Genomic DNA, 14062 nt, shown 5'->3' on the forward strand with positions numbered 1-14062 from the left:
AAGAGTGAGGACTTGTCATTTTGCCTTCCCCAACTAAATTCTAATAATCTCCCCTTTCTTCTAGAGGTGATCAATATTATCACTCACATTTTACAAGTAGGGAAACTGAGACACAAAGCTAAGAGACTTGCAAGGATCACAGAGGAAATCAGCAGCATAGTGAGCTTTAGTGTTCAGGGATTCCTGGATTTCAGGTTTGTGCTCAAATTGTTAACTTGGAAGCTGGTGACTTCAAGTAGATATGATCTTTTTCTGTGTATTTTATGTTTATCATTCTCTCAACAATCTCAAATGGGTTAGTTTACTTGTGCAAATTCTTTCCCAATGAAACTATTCTAATATCAACAGTTACAGCACCAAAGAAACTGGTCCATTACAAATTCCCTGCTAGCACTCTGGCCCTGCTGGTTTTGGGCAGATGCCTGTGTGCAAGGGGCAGACGGTCTTTGAGAGAGCAGGGAGGCAAGGCAGGTAGGCAAGCAAGGCAAAGGGAAGAGTTAGCCTGCTATAAAAATACCTGACATTTAGTCCTACTCCCACCACCTTCCCTGCCCAAACCCTGCCTTGGTCCATGGCACATGACATGTTGTCTGCTTGCTCCATCCTTTTGCTCTCATCAGATCCGAGACTTTCAAGGGACCCAAGGGATGGCACGTCATGCACATACCCGCCCACATATCTAAACAAGGATGGGATGTCTCACTGTCAGACCCAACAGCCCTGACCTCATCCCAACTTGCTTTAAAGCCCTGAAGGGCACAGACATTTGTAAGACTCCACAGCTCTTATCTGGAGTAGCCCTGTTAGGATACAGCTGAAGTCCATGCTGTCTGGACTGAGAGATAATGCCTCCTGCTGTCCAGAGTCCCCATGGGCTTTTAATAACTCATGCACAGTCTGAAGCCTGCTCAGCAATGACTCTGTTTTGCAGGATTAGGGGCCTGTTTTGCATCACTGGACTTGCAAAATTTGCTCTTGATTTCAATGGGAGCAGGGCTGCACCTCCCACCCCTACTTCTTCCCTTCTGCTTCAGTTCTTTTCTTTTAGGTCTTTGTACCATATTTTTAACGTTTGTGATCTACTGGTTTTGGAGCCACTGCTCCCTCACCGTCCGGAGGAATTAGGCACACAGGGCCTATGAAGCTCCTCCACCTTCCTTCTCGTCATCACACACCCAGCAGCAACCACACCCTCCAATGTGTAAGGGGCAAAATATTCTTGCGTACAGAGCCTCAGCTTGAATGGAGCTTGGGCGTGGGGAGGAACTGTACAGAGTTTTTCAGAGGGCAGAAATTCTCTACACTTACAGCTCTGCTGAGGCATGACATTAATAGGTATTTTCCAGTTTTGAATAGTAAAAACTCCCTCATTCTCTTCTCCTTCCTCCCGTGCACCCAGATGTTTGAGTGAAGAGATGGTGCTGGCACTTCCCCCAAATATGGATCCATAAAGATGGCAAAACCAGACAGCTCATTCAGTTCCTCTCCTCCCCAAGTACCGCTTATGTCAGGTTTCCCCCACACCTCAAAGAGCTGGTGTTCTTCTCTCTGCCTCCACTCAGCCACCACCTCAGCTCCCTGCAGACTTGTACCTACAGTGGCTTTCAAATCCTGCCCACCTGGCTCCCAGAGCAAGGCAGCAGGGGAAGGCAAATTCTGTTGGGAGGACAGACTTGATGGAGAGGGAGTTTTTTTACTGTGGGAGGTAGGTCACGTCTGTATTAGTTTTCACCCTAGACACCCAGTGTATCACACCTGTCTGGTAACCAGAACCCTTCCTCCTTTATAGCCTGGCTCTCCCAAATCCCAGGGATTAGTCAATCCTGGTAACACTCACCCAGGGTGGGACTAGCGACTAGGATAAGTGGGGGACAGAAAACAAATTTCCCTTTCCCTGGCTTTGCAAAATAAGCAAAACAAAATGTTTTTCAAGTTTTTGGATACCTGTGCTGCATCAGATTGATTCCCAGGCAACTACAGGCTCCCTGCTGAGAATAGGGCTGATTTGGGGAAGGCACACAACTAAATCAGAAGGGCACAAAATCCTACTGCTGCTGTTTGCAAGTTGCAACAGGATAAAAGAGCTTGTTCCCCCTCCAACAGGAAGACACCAAGGAACCACTAGGCTCAAGTTCCCATTCCCCCTCCCCCTCCTCAGCCCAGCCCTGCCAGCAGGAGTTTGCAGGGAGTAGTTTCTTTGTTTGCAGTTTGAAGGTTTCCCCTGACAGAGCAAATTCTGCACTTATCAGAAAAGATTTGCAAGCTAGGAGGTTGTGACCACAGTCCCAGAACCCAGCTCAGCTGCAGTGGAGCTTAGCAAGATCATTTATTTTATTCTGATTAAACACTTTAGACTATTAAGGGTGAGAAAGAACTAGAGAATCTCACTATGCCAGTACTGGACACACCACACTAATGTGCCAGGTACATGGCAGCACCTAGACATATGGTATCAAAGTGCACTGAAGCCTGCCTGGCTGTTACTACAAAAAATACTTCATGTATATATGAGGCCTTTCCATTCAAACACCCTAAAGCCCTTAACCAGCACCCTAGGTTAGTCATACCTAGGAGTCATACCTAGGCCCTAGGAGCCATACCTAGACTCCTGGGGTCCCCAGACAAACTTTTAATATCAGGCCCCCTTTCACCAGAGATAATGATAAGAATAATTTTTAAATTACCATTTTCGGGCCTCCTTTCTGTCCAGGCCCTGGACAGCGGTTTGCCCATGCCTGTTTCCGGCCCTGTCCTTTACAAACTGCACAGCACTGACATGCAGCTGTTTTGGGGATGGAGAGCACTGGCTCCATGCAGAACAATGACCAAAAAGACTGGGAGAAACCTATATGCACCACGTTCTCTTAATGCGGTTTGGACAGAACTCAGCTGACTTCACCAGAGCATCACCAATTTACCCAGGAGTCTGCCCCACTGATTCTCAGAGAGAAAGTCCCCTTGGAGCACACAGGACCTGGTATTTCACTCTCCAAAATTATGTCATCTTCAGAGCAGATTCAGGAAAGCTCGAGTAGGACCCAAAATGGGGATGTTCAAAGGATCCAAATACTGGTGACAGTGTTAGCCACTAGATTCTTTTGCCTTCCTTGAAAATACCAATCTAAAATATCTTTTGTCATCACTGGCCTTTATTAAAAGACTAGCAAATGGCCCACGAATGGGGGGACAGGGTGCCACCACCCAGTGCCCCGCAGTACCACTGCTCTGCCCCATGGGGCCTCCCCCACCCTCCCATCCCCAATCCTCTCTGTTCGTGGTGGGAGGCACGTAGCCACCCCTTGGATGCGGTGATGAGGCCGGAGCCAGGGGACAAGTCCAGTGCTGCATTGCCAGCACCCTGTGCTGGTGCTGCCTCCAAGGAGCAGGGCCAGGGAGAGGATGAGGGCTGGTCTTACCCTGCCACACCGCTTCGGCCCCTCAGTCCCTGCTGTCATGGTGTTCTGCCGCACGTGTCTGTCTGTGCAGGGCACTCTGATCGGTTGTGTCAGCCAGCATTGATTGGCTGCCAAGACAACCAGTCAGAATGCAAATAAAGCCTTATGGACAGACAGACAGACAGACACACTAAGGCTTTTATTATATTAGAATGATGCGCTGAGGACTTCTTTATTAAGCTCTGTTATAGCTCCCAGTTCTATGCAAGTCCCTGATAAACTCCCATTTTATAAGACCCAAATATTTTGGAGTATTTCTGTACCCAAGCACCCACCAACAGGCAGATCTGGTAGAAGAAATGAACTATCATACCTGTTGGAAGCTCAACAATTAAAGCTGCAGCTGCTGAAGGGCCATGTTAGGGCAGAAAAAGAGGGGGGAATGTATAACTCCCCTCTTTTCTCTCTCTCATTAGAAAGAAAAAAGAAAAACAGTAAGCAAGAAAGGGGAAAAAGGGATGTGGCAAGCAGTGAAAGGAAGAAAAGAGAATAAATATCAGTTTCTCTATCTGGCCATGAGGTGACTGAGGAAGATGAATGGGACCTCATGAAGAATTTTAAACCGGTGCACAGGTGATTTCTGTGAGATACCCACATACTGTGGTGATTAATACAAACTGATTGAGTGATCAATAGATGTTTGATGTTGCCACAAGTGATCAGATCCTTCAGAAGCACAGCTTATATTTTGTGAAACACATTAAGAACACTCATAAAAACAACAGCTCGCTTTATACAGGGCAGGGCTGGATACTCAGCATCTCTGCCGCCCTCTGCGCTGTCTCCAGGGACCTGTAAAGCCAGCAGGTCTGGCTGGCTGAGGATTCTGTCAGCCTGAAGGAAGCCCCAGGTGGCAGACACCTGGCACCCCTGGCTCCACCACTACCAGGAAGCAGGCACGGTAGGGTGGAAGCACTGGGCGTAAATCTAGTAAAAAGGGGTATAGTCAGAGAGCACAAATGTCTTAGTGCTGCCCAGAACAGCACCTTGGCAGCCACCTGCAGTCACATGCAGGTTATAACAGAACCAAGGCATCTCTAAACTATACCTTCCCCCTGGATTCCCAGGGATAACAGAAGCTGGCAGGTATCTCAAAACCATTTCTCTCGTCTTAGCTGCACTGGGCACATGCCCTCTCAACAGCCAAGGGATCCAATGTACCATCCCAAACAACTAGAGCAAGAAGTAACTTACTGAGGATGATGATGACAGTCTTGATGAGATTGATCATGGTCTCTTTATAGCGGGGGTGGAAGCTGGTATGCTTGGACATCCGTGTCATCTTCCTCTTGACATAGATGAAGATGTGAGTGTAGACAACCACCATGATAAGGAAGATGACCAGGTTGGAAATGGCCCAGAAGGTCAGATAACTCCTGCTGTAGAGAGGTGCCATCCTGGAGCACTTGTCAAGGGCACACAGACAGTGCCAGCCATAGGAAGGAATAAGGCCCAACAGTAGGGCTGTGATCCAGATACAGAAAATCAGAAACACCACTCGCTGGTTGGACATTTTGCTGTGTAACTGCATGGTAAAGACAGTCTGATGCCGTTCCACTGCAATGGCCAACAGATTCACCACAGAAGCAGTCAGGCTGGTGTCCAGGAGGCTCTGCCGGATGAACCACGTCTTTAGGGAGAGCCCTGCTGTCCGGGGCCCCGTGTGGAACATGAGGAACATGTAAGCAATGCCAGCAAAGAGGTCTGCTGCTGCCAGGTTCCCCAGCAGGTAGTAGATGGGATAGTGGAAGCGCCGGTTAATGATTATAGCAGTGATGACCAACAAGTTGGTCAGGAGCACAATGACACTGACTGTAAGGCCCAGGGCAACAACCAAGACGTCTTTTGTCCTCCAGTAGGTTGTCAGCTCCTTTCGACTATTGTTGTAGAAAAAACCTACGGTCTCGTTATAGTAGCAATCCCTCATCTTTACTATACCTAAAGACAGAGGAGAGAAGTATTAGCACATTCATATCCACCTATTGCAGGGGTGGGCAAAATGCGGCCTGTGGGCCGGATCCAGGCACTTGGCCTGCAGCATCCCCCAACAAACTGTGCCCTGCCCAGCCCTTCTCTCCACAGGGCTGGGAGTGAAGCACCCATGTGTACACCCTCCCATAACGTAACCTATTGCACCTTGCTCCCCACTTCTTGGGCAGAAGGGCCCTGCCCAGCCAGCAGCAGCTTCCGGGCAGGGCTCCTGCTGCAGCCGCCCCACAGGAACCTGCTTGGTTTCCTGGAAGTCCAACTTGCTTGGGGCAGCTGGGCAGAAGCGCAGAGCACAGCGTGAAGCCTTAACCCAGCAGGGTGGCTGGGCTGGGCAGGGTGTGGGTGTGAGGGTAGAGGGTGTAGGGGCCCCCCCACACACTCGCCCCATGGCATGCAGCCCCCACTGCCAGCAGCAGCAGCAAGTAGGGAGGTCAGGGCGCTCGTGCTGGTGCAGGCGCCCCGTGGGGCACAGCTCTGATCAGCACTGCGCGTGGCAGGGAAAACACAGCCTGCCTAGCTGCCTTTTTCACTGGGGCTCTGCGCTGCAAGCCTGCAGCTCCAGCACTTGCAGCGGGGGAGCTCCTGCAGACACCACCAGCACTGTCAGCGGCAGGGTGGGGAGTAGTGGCGAGTGCTGACCAGGGGCAGTGGCCAGGAGTGATCTTGGATCACCCACAGACACCACCAGCAGTGTCAGCGGCAGGATGGTGAGCAACGACTGTCCGCAGGCACTGCTGACAGTGTCAGTGGTACCTTTTTGCAGAGGATGCACTGCTACACTCAGGGAGTGCACGTTCACCTGCGTGCACTCCCTATACGTTGCCCCTGTGGCCAGTGCTGCACTGGGGGCAAGGATTGCAGCCCCAGCACAGCCTGCCTGGCTGCCTCTACCGCAGGGGCTCTGCACTGTGCACCTGCAGCTCCCACACTTGCAGTGGGGAAGCCCTGCACTGGACTCCGTGGGGACGGGGCTCCCTCCTCTCCTGGTGGTGTGCAGGGTCCTGCACAGCAGGGGGCAGGGGAGGCAGCAGGTTCCAGCAGCAGGCTTTCCCCGCTGCAAGTGCTGGTGTTGCAGGCATGTAGCACAGAGCCCCAGCAAAAGAAGCAGCAAGGCAGGCTGTCCTCTCTCTGCTGCACGCAGCGCTGGCACCAGGCAAAAGTGCCCTGACCTCCCTGCCTGCTGCTGCTGCCAGCAAGTGGAGGCTGTATGCCATGGGGGGATTTGGAGGGGGTCCCTACACCCCCCACCCTCCCTCACACCCACACCCTGCCCCCACAACTCCCATCAACATATACATACACCCCGACATACCCTATGCCCCTCTACACAGCCACACCCTCTCACAACCTCCCCACACCCCACCATACACACACACACACACACACACACACAATATAAGCGACACTTTATTTGAGAGTTATTATGCAATCCCTTCCATATACAGTACACAATCAGAAGTCGTGACAAATATTTTTTGTAATAAAATTAAAATATATTATAGTAGGTGTTTGACTTCTAGTGTATGATTTGTTTTTTTCTGGTTCTAAGATTTCATACATTTCATAGACATTAAAGGTTGGAAGGGACCTCCTGAGATCATCGAGTCCGGCCCCCTGCCATAGGCAGGAAGTCAGCTGGGATCACGTGATCCCAGCAAGAAAACTATCCAGATGTTTTCTGAAAGACTCCAGGGTAGGTGCTTGTACCACCTCTGGGGGGAGTCTGTTTCAGACCCTGGACACACACCATAAGGAACCTTTTTCTTTTGTCTAGTCTAAATTGGCCTTCCTGGAGTTTATCACCGTTGGACCTTGTTATCCCTTGGGGAGCTCTGGTGAACAGCTGTTCTCCCAGGTCCTGGTGTACCCCTCTGTGGCAGGGCACTGTGTGTGCTGCCACTTTTTAAGGGCCAGAAGACAGCAGCCAGCAGGTGCCTGATGAGGGCAGCCATTTTGGATTCAGGGCTGCCCATATAAACAGGACTTTGCTACGGGAAAGCCAGGCAACAACGTCGCTGGGTCGGAGGGCTGCTGGTGTCATCTGGAGGTAAGGGAGGAGCTGTAGGGGATGATCAGGAGGCTCCTGGTCCTGGGCATGACCTAAAACTGCACCCTGCCGGGAGTGGGTGGCCTGGTGGGGCTCCCAGTGGGGCAGGAGCCCCCAGGAAATACCAGGCCAGTTACCACCCTGGTGAAAAGCAGGTCGGGGTGCCTTAACCCCAGCTCCCACAACTGGGTGGGTTACCCACTTTGTAGGGTCTGGAAGGTGGACCCTAGTTAGAGAGTGGAGCCATAGACTCAAACCTGTCTTAATGTCCCCAACTGGTCCATGCTGGGCCCAGGACCGGAAGGGCCGAAGGGCCGGGGGCCCACTGCAAGGGATGCCCAGAGCTGAGGGCCTCGGGCTCTGACTGGCCTGGAGGTGGGCCAGGGCCAGTAGAGCCAGAGGTCCTGGGGGGGACCAGACCCGTAAGGGGGAGCAGCTCAGGGAGCCATGCAGCCAGGAATGAAGACAGCACAGGCCACTGGAATGGAGGGATCTTAGAGGGGTCCCCATCTGAGAAGTCTGGGCCCAGCACGGGGCCAGTGATTGTAAGAACTATAGATGCTATCTGCGAGGCTTGGGTTGTGGTGTAGGGGAGGAATGGAGCCGCATATAGCACCCCCTGGCATTGGGGCAAGAAATGGGCAGCCTCCCGCTTAATTAACATCAATCAATCAATTATCATCAAGGTATGGCAGGAAAGAAGGTGGGCGGTTAGCCCAGAAACAGGTGGGCGGGCCACAGAAAAACCAGCCCCAGAAGGCCCCCTGTTACACCCTCTTATATAATTGTAGGCTGCCACCAAGTCCCCCCTGAGCCTTCTCTGTTCCAGACTGAAGAGTCCCAAATCCCTCAGCCTCTCCTCATATGACCTGCCCTCCAGGCCTTGAATCATATGAGTGGCTCTCCTCTGGACTCTCTCAAGCTTTTCCACATCCCTCCGGAAGTGGGGGCCTGTCACAGCGGGGTTCTACAGGAGGGCCGTGATCTCCTTGAGGCCCCCTCTCCGTGTCAAGTCGGCCCAAGGGCACCCTCTATTCTCGCCCGCCCCGTCTTTGCTCTTAAGTTAAGTTGGGAGGCTGCCTTATACCCTCTTGGACACGTAGACTCCTGGACCCCTCGTGGATCTTGTCCAGCACAAATGGGTGCTTCGGGGCACCCTAGCCTTATGGGCTACGCGTGGCTCCTACCAACCCCTAATACCACGCCCCAAGCCTCGCAGATGTGATAGACGTTGGTGTGTCTCTCTATACATACACTGCCCCCTTCTCTGGGGCCTTCTCTAGTGCTGCCCCCTTCTCTGGGGCCTTCTCTCATAAGGCGCTCCCCTCTTTGGGGCTTGCCGTGCCCACCTTGGGCTTCCTAAAATGCTGCCCCCCTTCTCTGGGGCCTTTTCTAGCGCTGCCCCTCTTCTCTGGGGCCTCCTGTAAAAGTGTTGTTCCATTCAGGGACCCTTGCCTGCTTTGGGACTCTATATCGAGCCTCCGGTCTTTCAGGCCCACCACGCTGCTTCCCCTTTTCCTGGACACTGTACTGCTATCCCCTTTTCCTGGGGACCACTGCAGCACCCTGTCCTTCTCTTGGGTGCACCATGCTGCTAACCCCTTTTCCTGGGGTCCACCGCAGCACCCTGCCCTTCTGTTGGGTTTTCTGCAGTGCTAGCCTGTTACCGGGCTCGTCATGCCCGTCCTGGGCTTCTCACATATTGCTCTTCTCAGGCCTTTCACATAGTGCTGCCCCCTTCTCTAGGGCCTTCCGCAATGCTGCCCCCTCTCTGGGGCTGGCTGTGCCCACACTGGGCTCCCTAATAGTGCCACCCCCTCTCTGGGGCTCACTGTGCCCACACTGGGCTTCTCTAAAGTGCACTCCCCCCTTCCTGGGGCTCGCCCCGCCCACGCTCAGGCTTCCTAGTAGTGCCCCCTCCTGGGGCTCATCGGGCCCGCGCTGGGGCTTCTCCAAATGCCCCTCTCTGGGGCTGGGGTCTACGCACCCCGTAAGTTGCGCCCTTACTGTCGCCAGGGTCCTCACACTCTCTTGTGAGTCCCCGATGAGGCCTCCTCCAACCCCTATAGCCTCACCCAAACCACCGGTCTAATAAATAACAACGCACAAGCAAAACCACAAGCCCCTAGGCTGTAACACAAATTGAAGCTGCCTGGTTATAACTTAACACCGCAGCTCAAGCCTCCCGAGCTGCCTTCTGTAACTCTGCTTCTAGTGTCATGGCTGAGAGAGCTCCTGCCTCTTTGGCTGCTGGCAGGGAACTGCCAGCCTGGCTTCAGCCCTGGGCTTTATGAGAGCCAGGCCCTGCCTCCTACCGGCAGCTGACTCTCCTTAGTTGCCCCGGCAACCCACAGCTGTACTCGCTAATCACCGCTAGGGCTCCTTATGCACTGCCAGAGCTTTTCCTCTGGCAGTTTTCCCCTCTCTAGGAGCGGGGCAGTGAGGTGCGCTGTGACAGGGCCCCAAAACTGGACACAGTACTCCAGCTGTGGCTTCACCAAGGCCGAGTAAAGCAGGAGGATAACATCCCTGGCTCTGCTTGAGATGCATCAGTGGATGCACGCCAGAGTTTGGTTTGCTTTGCCAGCCACAGCATCACATTGATGACTCGTATTCATCTTGTGTTCAGTCAGGATCCCCAAGTCTCTTTTGGTCATGGCACTAGTGAGTGTAGCATTGCTGAGCTTGTCAGTACATTGAGGCTTCTTCCTACCAAGGTGCAGCACCTTACACTTCTCTACATTGAAGGCCATCCAGTTTTGGTCAGCCCACCTTGAGAGTGTGTCCAGGTCAGTCTGTATCCCCAGCCCGTCCTGCACTGTGACCGCTCTCCCCCATAATTTGGTGTCATTCACGAACTTTGCCAGTTCACATCTATGCGTCCCCCAACAGCTCGCCAAAACTTGTCAAGCGGCCCTCCACCCAAAATAATTGCCTGCCCTGATCTACTGTCACTGAGAAATGCCTTTGGCTGCAGCCTCTGAACAAAAGAAAACAAAATGTGATTCACATGACCCTCACTCCAATTTCATGCATAAACACAGTAGAAACCTGAGGGGGAAGGAGAACATTTCTGCCAATACAAAAGCCCCGAACAAGGACCTTGATTCTTGGCTTTTTTGTACCTTGAGTAGTTGGTTGCTATGGCCCAGTGGATATGCAATACTGCAGAATGGAAAGGCAGCAATCTTCACTGTTTTACACTGGTGTGAGTAACTGCACAAGGCAACAGGAGGCCCAAGAAATTCAACTGACTCCAATAAAGTTATGTTGAGGATGCAACATGATGCCGGAAATGGACCAGGCTTGAGTGGCTTGCCCAGATCTGATAAGGGATTCTTCCTTGGGCATATCTGTTCCCAGACTGAGCAGCTACTATCTGTGGGAGACAGAGCCACAATTGTTATTGTAGTCCCAGCTGGTCTATATAAAAAAATTTAAAACAAAGCACATAACAGAGACATTCAGCAGTCAATCATCAAACAAAAATGTGATGATAACTATGATTCTTTACAGCTGTCATAGGCTCCCTAGGGTCTCTGCTCTTGGCTTGGGGAATGCACATCTCTTATAACGGTTGAGGTAATTTTGTTGCCCAAGGCTGTGTGATAAGAAACTCATGGGTTGGTTCTGGATTCTAGTGATCTCCAGGGCTTGCTAACTCTTCCAGAGCAGATGGAAGAAGAGGTAAATGTACATTCTTGGTCTAAACACACAACCTGACCAAAAGTGGACACTACTGCAGAAAAGCAGCAGACCAGTCCATGCGCCTGGGTTTTTGACAGCTGGATAAACTTAATTGGCTCTAACATTTGTAGCTATTCAATGGTAAGAGAGTGGTACAATGGTACAAGAATAACTGAATTCCATACTCCAGGGTATCAACTACTAGCCCACTTGGTTTAGAAGCAACTTGCCTTTCCCACAAATCCTGAGCACAACACAATTAAACAGCCACCTGATTCAAAGTTCACTGAAGTCAATGGAAAGATTCAGGGGCTGGGATAAATGGACTTTTCTACCTTACAGAGCCATTGCCACTAGAGCTATGCTGGCATAGAATTCCTGTTCAGCATGAGTCTAAGCACATACTTCCTTATATCCAGAAACACAAGACTTAATTTCAATCCATCCAGATGATCTCACTGTTTTTGTCCCTCACCACTACTTTGTTTCTTTCCCACACCTTACCTAGGACTGGACTCCTCTTCTCTCCATGGGTGCAAATATATTCTCAGCTGTTGCTCTCCTGAACAACCCCTCCCTTTCCTCCAAAACAGGCAGGAAAAGTCTCCTTTTGCACTAAAACTGTTCACCTCTCTCTCCCTGCCTGTTACCTCTTACTTAACATTACAAAGCACTTGAGCAGCAGCAGCTTACATTTGAGATGCCATACAAAACAAAGCAGCATGAAGTTTGAAGACCTAGCAACAGCATATCATTCTTCCACCTGAAGCAGATGTGCTTACTCATAGCCAGGGCACACTCAGTGGGTACAACATGCTTGCTTTGTGAGAAACAGGTGTTTAATGTTTTGTAACTACTCAAGGTTTTCCCTTGGTACCTGGCTGCAGGAGTTTACTCCTTGGTGTGGCTTGAGAGAAGGATAATGATGAGTTAATTAAGCAGTCTAAATTGTCTAACCTCATTATGTAACTATAAAATAACACAGCAAGGTAAACAAGCCAGAGAGATCTAGTTATTTGTAATCTGGGAGTCAATGCTGCACCCAAGGGTGGAAAAGCGCTCAGTTTAGAGCTGCCTTCCTTAAGGCATTCTGAGGACATTAATATCCAACAGACCTTCTGCATTTATTTTCCTTCTCTAGCTTCTAGCCCAGAGCCCTAATATGCATTAAAGATTAACTCTTTAATCCTCACTATTCTTTTATGAACTAGGTTGCCCCAATTTGCAGATGGGGTAACTGATGCACAAAGAGATGGTTCACTTAACCCCCCTGCCCCCCCCCCCCAAAAAAGTGACTCAAGTAGGAATAGAACCTGGGAGTCCTGTCATGCAATCCCTTTGTGCCAATCATTCCCTTTAATCACACTGCTAGATGGAGCTGGAAACTGAACCTAAGAGTCCCATCTCTTTCTATCTTACTCCACTCGCTGCACGGCTCTGTCTGATTTTCCCGAGCCTACCCCTGACATAACAGCAGGGCTTGCTGCAATAAGAACGTTGCCAGTAACCAAGCAGTGAGGTCACTGCAGCCAAGCCTACTAGTTACCGTGTGTGCCACACTTCTCCCCACACACTCTTTTCTAGTTGTGCAAACACACTGGATGGGCAGGCCTGGAAAATGTAACACGGAAGGAGCTGGGATCAAGCTCTCCCAAGTATGAGTGCAGGACAAATGTTAGTTAATATACCTTAGAACTGCCCTGGAACATGGGAGTATTCTTATTTGTGTAGCTGGGTAAACCGAGGAACTAAGAGGTTAAGTGATCTAGCCCAGTGTCAGTAACCAGAATGGGAATGGGAAACCAGATTTTCAGATTCTAAACCAATGCTGTAATTTAGAAGAGGAAGAAAACAGGGTATATTTGCACATTATAGACTAACTACAGAGATGGAAGCTCATCCTTCCTCTACCTTCTGAGCCAGCAGCAGGAGGCCCAGGTGTAAGTATTTTCAGGACTCCGTGCACCAGTTCAAGGGTGGCATCTTGGTGCGATCACAGCTTAGATGAGGGTAGAAGCTGGTTTTGATCTGCCCAGGGGGAATCTTCAGATGACTACAGCCTTTTGGATTTGAGCAGTGCAGGATGAAATGAGGAAGGAAGGGAGGAAAGTTTAAGAACAGACAGAAGGAACTGGGAAGGGAGGGAGTCAGAGACAGATGACCATAATTGAGGACATCTTTCTAGGAAGGAGCTTCATCTTCATTCATCTCAAGAGTACTTCCTGCACAGGCCCACAAAATCTGAGGCCATGTGCAAAGTTTTAAATCAAACAGAATAAGATAAGATAAAATAAGAATACAAAGCAACTGTTCTCTGCTAAGGCAGGTTAATGACACCAGTCCACTGGAGAAAGAGGATACAAGGTGCTGCACACATCAACCAGCTAGCTGTATGCACTGGAGGCAGGTTTCAAATGCATGTTCCCTTTTTGCTAAAAAATGGCTCAGTGAATGCTCATTTTTTGCAATATAAATACTGAGATTTTATGGTGATCAGTGTATGATGGTTAAACAGATAGATACAGAAACTGGGCTTCAAGCTTTGTACTCTGAACACACCAAACAAAAGGATAGTGCACACCCAACACAGATTTTATACGCCTCCTATCAAATAGATATTGAAAACAACAGTGCAACACTATACGTGTGTATGAATGCATCTAGCTTCTAACTTTCCAAAGTCTGCTGGGCTGTGAAACAAAACATTTACTGACACAATGCTGTTTTGGATTTCTACCAAATAATGGAAACCAATCACGGTTAATTGAGAGAATTAAAGATTCAGAAAACATTGGACAGGCCCCATACACTTTGCTATGTACAGTGGATGCCTCCATCATTCCCCCAGGTTATTGTAAAGGTGCACGTTGAGTTGAATGGAAAG

At 50.3% G+C, this 14062-nt stretch overlaps 1 protein-coding gene across 5 annotated transcripts in view; it reads right to left on the reverse strand.

The window, feature by feature from the left end:
* LPAR2 (lysophosphatidic acid receptor 2) overlaps positions 1-14062 on the reverse strand; it is a 21105-nt gene that overhangs the window by 5191 nt on the left and 1852 nt on the right. For 2 of the 5 annotated variants that reach the window (XM_006023463.2, XM_025204002.1), the window contains exons 2-3: positions 10617-10870; positions 4650-5393 (exon numbers count right to left, since the gene is read on the reverse strand). In XM_006023463.2, coding sequence (XP_006023525.1) covers positions 4650-5382 — 733 coding nt within the window. In that variant the 5' untranslated portion in view covers positions 5383-5393; positions 10617-10870. Of the gene's footprint in view, positions 1-4649; positions 5394-10616; positions 10871-11682; positions 11845-11871; positions 11893-14062 lie in introns of those variants that run through there. The other 3 variants (XM_025204003.1, XM_006023467.2, XM_025204004.1) reach the window with 3 other exon arrangements.

Source organism: Alligator sinensis, unplaced genomic scaffold, assembly GCF_000455745.1.
Source record: "Alligator sinensis unplaced genomic scaffold, ASM45574v1 scaffold707_1, whole genome shotgun sequence".
Classification (NCBI taxonomy): Eukaryota; Metazoa; Chordata; order Crocodylia; family Alligatoridae; genus Alligator; species Alligator sinensis.